Source organism: Monodelphis domestica, chromosome 6, assembly GCF_027887165.1.
Source record: "Monodelphis domestica isolate mMonDom1 chromosome 6, mMonDom1.pri, whole genome shotgun sequence".
In the NCBI taxonomy this organism is placed as follows: domain Eukaryota; kingdom Metazoa; phylum Chordata; class Mammalia; order Didelphimorphia; family Didelphidae; genus Monodelphis; species Monodelphis domestica.
The window spans coordinates 25635246-25650442 of record NC_077232.1 but is presented as its reverse complement, the minus strand read 5'-3'; the positions used below and the strand labels follow the sequence as shown (position 1 = coordinate 25650442).

General features: G+C 34.1%; 1 protein-coding gene across 1 annotated transcript; it reads right to left on the bottom strand.

Moving 5' to 3' along the window:
• Positions 1–12104: 12104 nt before the first annotated feature.
• LOC100019278 (olfactory receptor 4C11-like) lies at positions 12105–13028 on the bottom strand. The gene has a single exon (XM_016422850.2). It carries the CDS (start codon positions 13026–13028, stop codon positions 12105–12107), a length of 924 nt encoding a protein of 307 aa, XP_016278336.2.
• Between the last annotated feature and the right edge of the window lie 2169 nt (positions 13029–15197).

Below are 15197 nucleotides of genomic sequence, written 5' to 3'. Positions count from 1 at the left end.
TGTTATTTTCCTCAGGGGGGACTATGTTATTGTTGTGAAGTTTGACTTGAATACGAGCCAAATTTAGAATAAGATACTACCTCCCAGAATCTAGGATGTGCATTGCAGCTGCCTGCAGAGATCACACACTGTATCAGAAGATCCAGAGTGAATTTTGAGATATGGCGAATTTGAACTCTGGGGGGATGAAATGCTTTTGTTTTGAATGCACACTCTTAAGGTCAAAGGGGGACTGCCTCCTAATTGTCTTTTTGTCAATGCACCTATCATTGTTTTTTTTTTCCTTTTCCCTTTCATTTTACTCTTATCCCCAAATTATTGTGGTTTTCCTTTAAAAACTGTAAAATTTGTATATAACTATAGTTAAAGTTATATAAGTTAGTTATGTTTTCATGATCCATTAGGGAGACTGGTCTCCAAAAGGATCACAGGGGATATATTGATTTAGAAACTTGAACTCTAGAGACTACATTTCCCACAATCCTCTTTTTTTTCCTGTTTGTGCATCTCCTTTTGTGGGGTGAGTTTGGAGTGTCTGTTTATGCCCACATGGTCCCTCTGGTTCTATGGTGGGAGAGGGAGGAGAGGCCTTTTTGGTTTTTGCTAGCCTTACTTCCTTATACTTCAAGATTAATGTTTAATAAATATTATTATATATAATACTTGGAGACTTGATATTAATTTTAATCTTTACACACAACATGTCCAGCCATTTCCCAACTGATGGATGGCCCCTCAGCTTCCAGTTCATTGCAATCACAAAAAGAGCTATTACAAATATTTTTGGAACAGTTACATTCTTTCCCATTATCTTTAGTTTGGGATAAAGACCTAGTGCTGGTATTTCTGGGTGAAAGGATATAGCAAATTTAATTCCAAATTGCTCTCTAGAATGGTTGTATTAGTTTGCAGTTTTATAGGCAGTGTGTGTGTCCTGATTTTTCCAGATTTCCTCTAATATTTATCACTTTCCTTTTTTGTTATGTTGGCCAGGCTGTTGGGTGTGATATGGTAACTCAGAGGAGTTTAATTTAAATTTCTCTAATCAATAATTATTTTCAGTAGGTTCTTTATATACATTTTCAATTTGAGTATAAAATGTGAGAAGCAGGCACTATTACTATAACTATTTACACATGAGGAAACTGAGTGGGAATAAGGAGGAGGATTTCAAAGAGTTTTAAGTCACTCAGTCATGACTACCTCCTCACCCATGGACCATAGGATGCCAGGCCATTCTATCCTCTGCTGAATTACAGAAGTCTGTCCAAGCTCATGTCAATAGTTTCCATGACACTATCTATCCATCTTGTCCTCAGTCATGCCCTTATTCTTTTGCCTTCTCTTTCCTAATTTCAAGATCTTTCCCAGTGAGTCCTATCTTGTCAGTATGTGGCCAAAGAAAGATTCAGTTTCAGTGATGGTCCTTCAATAAATAGTCTAAATTATTTTCTCTAAGTATTCACTGGTTTGAACTTTTTCTATCCAAAGGATTCTCAAAAGTCTACTCCAGAACCAAAAAACTTTGATTTTGAATCCTTCATCTTTCCTTATAATCCTCCCTTCACAGCCATACATTATGACTGGAAAAACCATAGCTTTGAGTAAATAGACTTCTGACAGCAAGGTGATGTCTGCTTTTTAAGCATGCTTTCCAGTTTTTCCATAGCTGCCTTTTGAGGATCAAGAACCTTTCAATATCATGACTGCAGGCATTATCTCTTATGGTCTTTGAGCCCAAGAAAATACAATCTGATGCTGCTTCCATTTCTTCACTCTTTATTTTCTAGGAAGTGAGGTGACAAGTTGCCATGACCTTAGGGTTTTTTTTTTAAACCTTACACTTCAAACCAGCTTTTAAGCTTTCTTCTGTTCTCTTGATCAGGAGATTTTTTAATTCTTTTTCACTTTCTGCCATCAGAGTGATAACATTTGCATATCTGAGAGTTTTGATATTTCTACCCCAAAGAGATAATAAGGAAAATAATAATACAAAAATATTCATAGCTGCGCTCTTTGTAGTGGCAAAAACCTGGAAAATGAGGGGATGCCCTTCAATTGGGGAATGGCTGTACAAATTGTGGTATCTGATGGTGATTGGATATTATAGTACTAAAAGGAATAATGAGTTGGAGGAATTCCATGTGAACTGGAACAATCTCCAGAAACCAGTGCAGAGTGAAAGGAGCAGAACCAGGAGAACATTATACACAGAGACTGATACACTGGTACAATCCAATGTAACAGACTTCTCTACTAGCAATAATGCAATGATCCATGACAATTCTGAGGGACTTATGAGAAAGAAGCTATCCACATTGAAAGAAAGAATTGTGGGAGTAGAAACACAAAGGAAAAGCATGAATGATCACATGGTTTGATGAGTATATGATTGGGGATGTTGACTTTGAATGATCACTCTATTGTAAATATTAATCATATGGAAATTGGTTTTGAACAATGATACATGTAAAACCCAGCAGTATTGCTTGTTGGCTCTAGGAGGAGGGAGGGAGTTACGGAGGGAAAGAACATGAATCATGGAAAAGTATTCTAATTTAATTAATCAATAAAATTTTTTTAAATGGATATCAAAGCACTATTTAAAGCACCATTTCTCATTCTTTCCCAGTATACAACTGTATCACTTTGAACACCAGCTTATGTGGTACATCCTTCAGAAGCATTACTTTATCACCCTTTTCTAGTTAATAGAACTGTCCTCTATCTCATTTACTAAGTATTCACATTGTATATAGTTTGCATTTAAATTTTTCTGTAGTGCAGTGGAGTCAAGATGGTGCCTTAGGAACACTAAAAGCCCAAACTCTCTCCAATAATTCTTCTATACCAATTGTTCAAACATGCTTCAAAGAAAACAGAAATCCAAATCTAATAAGAAGTCATAAGACTCTCCTGCTGAATACAACGTGAAAGGTAGGCACTGAAAGTGTCTATTTTCACAGGATAAAGAAGAGATGGGCTGACTGAATGTCCTCCTCCAGCCACCAAGCAGAGACCTGTGAAAAGATCAGCTGTCTGTGTGAGTCCATGGGCAGAGGCTGCAGATGTGAGGGAACAGCTCTGACACAAGGTCCAGGGCTCTGAAAGAGACTGAGAGGAAGGAACTTGGGAGGACCACCTGGCTGGACAAATGTAGGCTCTAAATGATCACTCTATTGCAAATATTAATAATATGGAAATAAATTTTGAACAATGATATGTATAAAACCCAGTGGAATTGCTCATTGGCTATGTGAGGAGGTGTGAGGAGGGGAAGGAAAGAACATGAATCATGGAACCAAAGAAAAATATTCTAAATTAATTAATTGAATTATTTTTTACAAAAGAATAAGAAACTGAGAGTCAAAAAATAGTTACTTTGTAAAACTCACTTATAAATTTGGGGACAATGTCATTTGACTTATCTTACATTAACTTTTCTGCTATTTCTTATTGTTCTACCATTATCTCTATCTTGAACATGAAAACACATAGATGCCATCTTCCTAAATTGTCAAAGAAAGACAGAAAACTTGGGTAGAAACACAAACTGAATTAGAGTAGTTTTCTGGCAATATCACCAGCAAAGAAAGGCAATCTTTCTTGAGAATGAAACTTGACTTACACATGCCCTGAAGACCTGAATTTGGTTTTATCTTCACAGCAAACACATATGATGAAACATCAACAGTCATAAAATCCCAAAGATAACCTTAATTTTCTTCATAGTAAAACCAAAACAAGTGAAAAAAGTGTACTTTTTGAAGAAAGGGAATATTAAAGAAAATATTAGAATGAACATGGAATGGAAGGAAACACATGGAAGCAAGGAGAAAGGAAGAAAAAGTGGAAAGGATGCCCTTGATTTTGATTCTGTGATCCTTTTTATCAATAAAATCTGAACAAAGTCATTGATTCTCAATCTATTATGAAAAATATGTCTGAAATACATTTCCTCGTTTAAAGGATTGCAACATCCAATTTAACATTTCTCCAATGTGTACTTATTGCTTCTAATTAGAAAATTTTCTTTTTTGTTGTTTTTATTTTGAGGGCTAGGCATCAAAAAAGGAGTTGATGCTTGAAGTTGATTTTTTTTAATTTGCATTTTTAAAGAAACATATTCTCTCAATGCAGCATAGTAAAGGCTTTCAACAGCAGGTCTGTGTGTTCCTAAAATCCCAATTAGAGGGAAAGAAATGACTAAAATGATACTAATTACATTTTAATTTCAAGAGAGATGTTTACAAAGGAAAGTATAATGAGTAATACATTACTTCAAATGATTACTAATGTTGCCATTTTGTCTGACAACCTCAATTAGTATGAATCACAGTCAACATAGTTACTTGCCATTTCTTTCAAACAACATGCTAATTTATCTCTATAACTGTATAATTGCTGTTTGTTTTCTTCAAATTATTTTATTGGAGAGGCTTTATGAAGAGAAAGCTTGGATATTGCGTATTTCTTGCAGCTTCAAAGACACAGACACACTCTCCTTCTCTCTGAGAGATTTTATTTTTTAATTCTTCTTTACTTGAAATTGAGATTTATCTCCTTAACCATGTTACTGCTGAAAACTCACATTACTCCCCACCTATGGTGTCTCTAGAAGGGGGTTGATCTAAGTCAATATTTTCATAAATCCAATTTAAAAGGTAACCTAAGGCATCTTAGATTCATTCCTTTTTAGAATCCTACTTCCTCAGAAGAGAAGAAGTACTTTATTGATACAATCTAACGTCCCTGCCCATTTCTGCTATCCTTTTGGTTACATCTGATGAGAGAAGGTAACCAAATAAACTTTCTTTCCTCCTTCTTGCCTGGAAAAGAGTGTCTTTCTAACATGTTTAGACTGTCTGCTTTCATCCATCTGTGCATCCATTCATCTCCTCAACAACAACAACAAATGGTTATATATGTACTCTGTGTTTCACTGTGGTGGGTGTCAGCTAAGGCTGGCAAGGATATTAAAGAGCATGTAGTCCAAGGGGTCAGACATTGAAACAGTGATTTTACTTGTATAGGAAGTTACCAATTGTTATGGGTAAAATTTAGGGTTGAGACTAAATATATTTTTAGTGGTCCCCAGGGATTTAAATTCTAAATCCCAATGAATTTCTCAAGTCAGAATGGAATTTTATAGTGGTTTATGTATAATAGAAGGAAAAAAAATTAATAATGAGGGAGAGAGAGGAAGGGGAAGTTCTGCTCTGGCCTGGTCTGAGCCAGGGGCAATTCAGAGGCCTCAGTCAAGGGGCCTTCCAAGAAGATTAAATCTATCTTGGCTTCCAGCCATGAGACCTCCTAAAGGATGAGGGGCCTCCTTGGAGGCTGGTGCCTTCAGAAAGCCAGCAAAAAGGGGATTCAGTCTTAACACTCACCATGTGGTCACCTAAGGGAAGCTGTCTGAGGTCCTGCGCTAGAGCTCCTTCAAGTCTAGTACCACCTCCAAGGCCTCAAAAAAGTTCCTCTCACAGGAAGGGACATGAAATAAAAAGGCAGTTCTTTACATCACTTCCTGTGTCTCACATATAGCAATGGTGGCCTAAACTTGGCTTTAGACAGCCCATGGCTTCAGTCAGTTGTTCTGATTTGTCACTTGCTAACACAAGGTTTGATTTAGGGACTGGGTGAGCTTCTTTTCCTGAAATGTCTCTCAAAATTTTTTTCAAGTCATAAATTTTATGAAAAGTATGCATTTCAAAGAATTTTTTTCTGCATCTGTTGATATTATCATGTGATTTCTGTTGGTTAGTTTGTTGATATGATCAATTATATGGATAATTTTCCTAATATTAAATCATCCCTGCATTTCTGGTATTAATCCCACCTGTAATAGTGAATAATTCTCATGATAACTTGCTGGAATTTTTTGCTAGTATTCATTTTAAGATTTTTTTGTGTAAATGTTCATTAAGTAGATTGGTCTGCAGTTTTCTTTTTCTGCTTTTGGTTTGCCTGGCTTTGAAATCAGTATCATATTTGTGTCATGAAAGAAATTTGGTAAAATTCCTTCTTTGATTATTTTGTCAAAAAGTTTGTATAGTACTAGAATTATTAATCCTTTAAATGTTTGAAAGGATTAATTTGTGAATCCATCTGGCCCTGGGAATTTTTTTTAATGGAGTTCCTTGATGGCTTTTTCAATTAATTTTTCTGAGATGGGATTGTTTAAGTATTCTATTTCTTCTTTTGTTAATCAAGACAGTTTATATTTTTGTAAATATTCACCCATTTCATGTTGATTGCCATATTTATTACCAGATATTTGGGCAAAATAATTAATAATAATTACCTTAATGTTCTCTTTATTAGAGGTGAAGCTGCACTTTTAGTCTTTGACACTGTTTATTTGATTTTCTTCTTTCTTTTTAAAATAGATTAACAAGTACTTTATCAATTTATTTGTTTTTTTCAAAGTGCCAGTCCCTAGTCTTATTTATTAGTTCAATAGTTCTTTTACTTTCAATTTTAATAATTCATTCTTTGATTTTGATGATTTCTAATTTGGTTTTTACTTGGGGATTTTTAATTGGTTCCCTTTCTATTTTTTAAAGTTATATGCCCAATTCATTGACCTCTTCCCTCTCTGATTTGCTGATATATTCACTCAGGGATATAAATTATCCCCTGAGTACTCTTTTAGATAAATCCCATAGATTTTGATGTGTTGTCTCCTCATTGTCATTCTCTTCAATGAAATCAGTAATTGTTTCTTTGATTTCTTCTTTTATCCACAATTTTTAAAGAATTAGATTATTCAGTTTACAATTAATTTTAAATTAACCTTTCCTTAAGCCATTATCAATTATGATTTTTATTACATTATGATCTGAAAAAATTATACTTATTATTGCTGCTTTCCCATATTTGCTTGCAATGTTTTTTTTTATGTCCTAATATATGGTCAATCTTTGTATATGTACCATGTGCTACTGAAAAGAAGGTATATTCATTCCTTTTTATCTCCATTCAGTTAACTCTATTTTTTCCTAAAATTTCATTCACTTCCCTTACTTCTTACTTTACTTTTTAATTTGATTTATCTAACTCTGATGGAGTAAGATTGTGGTCCCCTACTAATATGGTTTTACTAACTATTTACTTCTTAAGTTCCTTTAATTTGTCCTTTAGAAATCTGAGTGGTATAGCATTTGGTGCATATATGTTGAGTACTGATATATTTTTTTCATTATTTATGCTGTCTTTAATCAAGATGTAATTATTTTCCTTATCTCTGTTAATGAGATCTAATTTTGCTTTAGCTTTGTCTGAGATCATAATTGCTACTCCTGCCTTTTTTGTCTCAGTTGTAGTCCAGTAAATTGTGCTCCACCCTTTACATTTACCCTCTTTATGTCTTCCTGCCTCAACTATGTTTCTTGTATATAAAATATGGTGGGATTCTGTTTTTTTAATCCATTATGCTATCCATTTCCTTTCTATGGATGAGTCCATTCCATTCACATTCATAGTTATAATTATTGTCTGTATATTCCCCTCCATTTTGAATTTTTGCTTTGATTCTACCTTTTTTCTTACCCCTCTTATCCTCCCTCTAGTGTTTTGATTTTAGTCAGTCATCCCTCTTTCCTCTCCCTAATGTTGTTCCTTTTCACACCCCACCCTTCTTATTATTACCTTTTAACTAGAGTGCCTTTTAAATCACCCCCCAATTTTGCCCTCCCTTATATTGCTTCCCTTCCCACCAGCCTGTTTATAACCCTTCTACTTCTCTATAGGGCACAATAAAATTCTCTGCCCAATGAATCTGACTGCTCTCTCTCTGAACCAATTACAATAAGCATAAGATTTAAGTATTACCTGTTGCCAACCTCTTCCTTCCTTCCATTTAATTGGTCTTAACCCCTTTCCACTGTGCACTTCATTATGAAATATATTTATTCCATTTTATTTCTTTTTCCATTTCTATGAGTATTTTCCACTTATTTACCCCTAGTTATATATATATATATATATATATATATATATATATTTATTTATCCTATATCCTATATCATATTATATCATCCTATACAATTTGTTATTGTAACTTCTAGGAATATTTCTTCCAAGTACTCCAATGATAATAACATCCCAAATCATATCCCCATTGAATCATGTGATCAAGAAAAAATTTTTCTTCTGTCTTTTTATTCCAACAGTTCTTTTTCTGGATGTGCCCTGAGGCCAGATCCTTGAGAAGGAGGGGGGTGCCAAGATGGGAGTTTTGGTTGTGACTAGGCTGCCCTCTCCATGCTTCTCCTCCAACTCCTCCCTGCCTATTTTTGGTCAGCTCCCTGACCCTGGCACAGCCATGTCAGCAAGGCACTGCCTCTAGGCTAGACTACTCACAGCCTGGAGATATCAGCAACCACCAGAGACTCAGCACAGTAAGTAGGGGTGGAGTCCTGTGACCTTCCTTCTTGCTTTTCCTTATACCTGAAAATTAAACCTTTTTTTGCATGTACCTTTAAGTTGAATCCATCAGGAGGGTCCCCCAGCTCTGGCCTGTTGTTAGATTTGGTATTCTGTCCCCTTGAAGAAATTAATTTTTTATTGGTGTGGAAGGGTTTTCAGAGAGTTCTGGACTTTTGCTGAATCCAAGGGAACATCTTGACTCCACCAGACCTTTAACTTCTTAAGTCACAGTTATTTGTCTTTGAACTTAGTTCAGACTTCATCTAGCTTGTAATGGATTAAGTTTGAAAATCTAGTCATCCTTCTCAAGAATGTGACTGACTTTGGGGATGTATGTGAAAGCAAAGGGTGTCATCTTACACCTCATATCTTTATAGCACCAAGTTATCTTTCAAGTAGGCCTCTTTTACTATTCAGAAAGACTGTTCTGTTATCTTTTGATTTTGCAACGGAACTCAAATAATGATAAGGCATGAAATTGTTCTTCGGGTGTGTAAAGGGTGGTATGTTGAGGTAAAAAGATAAGAAGGTATTGACTGGATCACTAGATGGAAGAAAAAGTGTAATTTAGAACATTAAAGAGCCATCTCCTTTCCTAAACCATAGACGTGCATCTCAATAGGCCAGACACTTTTTGGTACCTTTCAACTTCTCTTGAAAGAATTAGGATTCTAAATAACTGATAAAACTTTATCCTTATTATTCCTCTAGTACACCCCAGCCCCATTCCATCTCTTCAATATGGGATGTCAATCTCTAATAGGATGCAGGTGCCAGGATAACTAATATTTACTTTAATATTTCTATTAAAATTCACAGTGCCAGGCAGTGAGTGATAAATAAATACTTTGAGGAAAGGAATGCAAGGTACATTCCTTAGTCTCTGAGGACAAAAGAATGAGGAAAAAGCTTGAGCATAAAATGAAATGTTATAGAGCCATTGATATTAAATGTAATATTATAGAACAATATTAGAAATCAAATTATATATCAGAATAAATTTTTTCTTGTATCCATGTGTATGTGGGAGTACATAATTCATACATGCATTTGTATTTCCTTAAAGTAAATCACTTATGAAATATGTTAAAATGAATTGGAATATAGAAGTATTTAAGTAGCAAAATATATAAGAAGATCATTTCAAAACTCAAGGCAAGAGAGATTAAGTAACTTGCTGTGATTTCACAGGTAAAATATGGCATATTTTCATGACTCAATGTTGAGAAATTCATCAACACTATGATAACAATTTTGATTTAATCATTTAATAATTATACAGTAAATAAATTTATCTACAAAATTTTTTGGTTTAGTGAAAGATAAATTTATGGCATCCACATGGCACAGTGGATAGAGAGTCAAGAAGGCTCACTTCCCCAAGTTCAAAAAGTGACCTTAAATGCTTACTAGCTGGGCCACCCTGGGTAAGTCACATGATACTATTTACTTTATCTTGTGAATTCCTCATCTGTAAAATGAGATAGAAAGGAAATAGCAAGTGACTTCAGTGTCTTTGCCAATGAAACACAAGTGGTATTTGAATAATAAGATATGACAGAAAGAATTAAACAACAATCTATTTATGGAAATGTATTACTGTAAAGATGAGACAGAAAATCCTTGCATGAAAGAATTTTGCAAGAAATTAATGTAACTAACCACAAGTCTTCTACAATGTTTTGTCAATCAGACTTGAGCAAAGATCGACACATACATATGGGAAAAAATACAATGTGTACTGGATAAGTGAATTTTAGTAGTCAAGTAAGGACAAAAATTTTTTAAGTTTTTTTTAAAAAATTATTTCTTTATTTACTTAATTTAGAATACTTTTGCATGGTTACATGATTCATGTTCTTTTCCTCCCTTCCTCCTTCCCCTTTATGGAGCCAGTACTGGGTTTTACATGTATCATTGTTCAAAAGCTATTTCCATATTTTTAATATTTGTAATAGAGTTATCATTCAAAGTCAACTTCCTATTTGATCAAGCAAATGTTTTTTCTTCTGCACTTCTATTCCCACAGTTGGTTCTTTGTATGTGGACAGTGTTCTTTCTCATCAGTCCCTGATATTTGTCCTGCAACATTGCATTCTTGCTAGTAGAGAAGTCAATTACATTTGATTGTGCCACAGTGTATCAGTCTCTGTGTACAATGTTCTCCTGGTTCTGCTCCTTTCACTCTGCATCAGTTCATGGAGGTTCTTCAACTTCACATGGAATTCCTCCAGTTCACTATTCCTTTTAGCATAATACTATTCAATCACAATCAGACACAATTTGTTCAGCCATTCCCAAATTGATGGACATACTCTCATTTTCCAAAATTTTGACAGAACAATGAGTGCAGCTATGAATTCTTATAGAAGTATTTTTCCTTATTATCTATTTGGGGTACAAACTCAGCAGTGGTATGGCTGGATCAAAGGGCAGACAGACTTTTAAATCCCTTTAGGTATAGTTCCAAATTGCCTTCGAGAACAGTTACATTCATTTAGAACTCAGCGGGCATTAATGTCCCAATTTTGCCACGTCCAGTTGAACATTTATTACCAATCTGCTAGGTGTGAGTTAGTATCTCAGAGTTGTTTTGATTTGCATTTCTCTAATTATGAGATAATTAGGACGTAGAATTTTTATTTCTTTATATGAAAACTGCCTATTTATGTCCCTAACCCATAATTCAATTGGGAAATGGCTTGATTTTTTGTCCAATTGATTATTTCCTTATAAATTTGAGAAAATAGACCTTTGTCAGAGATTTTTATTACAAAGATTTTTTTCACAATTTGTTGCTTACCTACTAATTTTGTTTGCATTAGTTATGTTTGTACAACCCCTTTTAAATTTAACGTAATCAAAATTATTTATTTTATATTTTGTAATATTTTCTATCTCTTGATGGCTCTTAAATTATTTCCTTTCCTAAAGATCTTACAGGTATGCTATTCTATGTTCTCTTAATTTATTTATAGTTTACTTATTTATATTTAAGTCACTTATCCATTCTGAATTAGAAGAGAAATTTTTAAGTACTTAAGTTGACAATGGTGATTCTACTTCTTAGAACTAACTTTTCAGACTGATTCTTTTCCTGTCTCTTCCTCAAACCACATTTTTCTCTATCCTGTATTTAAAAGACCACAGATTTAGAGATCTAAGAAGCCCCAGAGGTTTTATAGACTAAATCTCTGATTTGATTGTTAAGAATAAAAACATCCAGAAAATTCAAGGGATTTTTCTCAAGGTCTCATAAGAAATTAAGAGTAGAGATTAGGTTTACCTTTAGTCCCCCTAACTTGAGCTCTAGAACTCTTTCCATCAAGCCACAAAGGTCTCTTTCTTTCATAAATTTTATCTTTTGTTCACTTTATTATAGAAACTAAGAACCTCATTTATCTGCTATTTGAAATAATGGCTAAATAAAAGAAAATGACATTATATGTTTTTATGCTAAATAGGAATAAAATTTTCAAATACAGAAAATGAAATCTATCAAACAACAAAGAACATTAGACTGAAATACAGTTATCACAATATTTTCAAAAGTCCATGCACCTCAGGTGAACAGCTCCTGTTCTATTGTCTTTATTATTGCTATATTTGAATTTTAATTCTTTTTGGTTAGCTCAACCATCCTTGAAAAATAGAAAAAAATATTCTTCAGCATATTATTTGTGATGTGAAGGCACATTTTTATTCCACAACTTCTTCATGGAATTTTTTACTTCTGCATTCCTTAGAGTGTAGATCAAGGGATTGAGAAAAGGTGTTATAATGGTATAAAATACAGACACCAACTTATCCAGTGGGAAAGAAGTTTGGGGCCGGGTGTAGATAAATATGCAGGGGCCAAAGAATATGATGACAACAATGATGTGGGAGCTGCAGGTGGAGAGGGCTTTCCATTTCCCCTCTGCGCTATGATTTTTAAGGGAGTATAGTATAATTGTATAGGATATCATTAGCAAAACAAAACCAACTGAGCATATAACCCCACTATTAGAAACTACCAAGAGGTTTAGGACATGTGTGTCCATACAACCCAGCCTCAATAAAGGTTGTACATCACAGAAAAAGTTGTCAATCACATTTGGACCACAGAAAGGCACATTAAAGATGAGGATTATCTGGGCAATTGAATGCAGAAATGACCCTACCCAGGCCAGCAGAATGAGGATTCCACACACCCTTCGGTTCATGATGACTGAATAGTGCAAAGGCTTACAGATGGCCACATAACGGTTGTAGGCCATCAAAACAAGGACCAGTATTTCCATGCAGCCAAAGAAATGAAAAGCAAATATTTGGGTCATACACTCATCAAAGGAAATAGTGTTCTTATGAGAGAGGTTGTCCAAAATCAGTTTGGGAGCTGTGGTGGTAGAGAAGCAAGAATCTGCAATCGATAAGTAAGATAGGAAGAAGTACATCGGGGACCCAAGTGTTGAACTGGTCTTGATTGTCACAACAATGAGTAGGTTTCCCAATACAGTGGCAGTGTAGAATACCAAGAAAATGAAAAATACAATTTTCTGTTTTTCTGGGTCTTGAGTCAGTCCAAGAAGAATGAATTCAGTCACATTGTTTCTCATCTTCTAAGACTCAATTGGGAAGGCGATACATAAGCACTAGTTAATATACAAATAAAGAAAAGGATAATCAGAGCAGAATTTGAAAGTTCACCATAAAAGAAACTAACCACTTGATCTCTTTTTAGTAAAAATTCTATTATTCCTGTTTTCAAAGTAGACAATAAGTAGACAATACTCCCATATTCTTTAATACATATAACACATTTCTTGGCCATGAAAGGTTGTGTGTAAGAAAGCTGCACTGTCCTCTGTGTAGTGACATATGTATAGTATCATGTAAAATCACAGGACATAGCTGAGCAAGCATAAATTGGATCAGTGTCATTTGAGAGAATTTTGAGATCGCAGATCCATTTGGTAATTTTGTTTTGTTATACTATTTTATTTATTTGTGCATGTTATTCAGACTCCAAATATGCCTCCTTCACTTTTTAAAGTTAACATCTTGAGGAGAAATTAATATAATCTCAAAACCTACATAATAATTTGCCACAAACATCATGAACTTCAAGGACCCATTTTTCTTATTCAGTACTTTCTTTCATAGAATCTCATAGTTTGACTGGAACTCGTAGCATGTATTGACCCACTCTTATCTGAAAAAAAAATACACACAAACTACCTTTATCAACTCCCTTAGCAGTTATCCAGTCTCCAACTGAAAACACATAATAAACAGAAAAAAAGTTGCAATTCTATTATTCTTTAGAGGAATCCAAAGTGTTTAGAATATTTGTGTTTTCTTCTCCTGGTATGAGGCCTATCTTTGCTTCTCAATAAAATACAGAAATTGGTACTAATTCTATCCTGGGAAGTAAAAGATTAAAGTCTCCATTTCATGGGACTTAGAGTCATATAAATAATGTATAATGATTCTCATATTCCATTTGTGTTTTCTAATTTCCTTGGTAAGTCTTCAAAATTTGCCTTTATTTTCTACCTTATCTGAATATGATAAAGATAATCGTGCCCTTTTAAAAATGTTACCCAGTACTTAACACAATAATCCACATGTGATCCAACAAGGGATGAGCTCATTTATAACCATCACCTTTCTTGGTCTGAACATAGGAATCAATTTAAAGTCACATTAAAGTGTTTCGTGTCATGTTAGATTATTGACTCCTATTAAGCCTCATATGTTAAGTTCTAGTAAAAATATTACAGGACATCCAATCCAACCATTCTTTTTGAAAAAGAAAGGATTTAAAATTCAGGGAGGCAAATCTGCTTGCCAAAAGTCATCAGGACCAGATTTGTATTTGTCAACCATATCATTTTCATGTATTTTATTTGCTCTCTGTGGCTCCTTTATCTTATATGGCACTGTTGGATGGTATAAAGAAATTATAAGGCATTATATATATCCCTATTAAGTGATATCTTGTCAGAACCAATAAGAGTAATCTGATGAATCCGATTTATGTCCTGTCATTGAATAGGTTACTGGTCCCATTCATCCATTTAAAAATATAATAAGTGAACCATCTATGGCTATATCAAAGTCATTCTTAAAAAATAATGGACACAAACATTAGAATACTGAATGCATAACTAGTGATTCCATAGAAAAATTACACAAAATTTAATTTGATCCTCACAATATTGCGGAAAAAGCCTTTTCAGCTTTTATTATTACCATTTCATTAGTGAGGAAAGGACATTTCATAAAAGAAAATTACATGGCATATTAAAGGTCCAAACATAGTAAATGTTAGAGGGAAGAATCAAATTCTGGCACTTCTTCTTTACTCCCCTTAGCTATTCCTACCACTACAATGACTTTCATTTTTCATGATTGTTGCCTACATCAAATATTCCAATTTTCTCCCTCTTCTTTCTAAATCAAAACCAAGGAAAAGAGATTTATCTAACTCTTCCGGTGCTTTCACTTAAATTGAGAGAACCTTATTATTATTTCCTCAAGAAAAACGTCCAATTTACAATCAATATTTCCTTTGATAATCCTTGAATTACGTCAAATTTCTTATAGGACTATGGCAATGCTAATACTATTTTATAGGAAATGGGTGAAGGTAAGGAAAGGAAAAGAGAGAGGAGGGGAGGGGAACAGAAGAGAGGGGACAAGATGAAAGGAGAGGAGATGAGATAAAGGGAAAATAATCAAACCCACACATAGGTACATACAAATATCTCTTGTCTAATAAG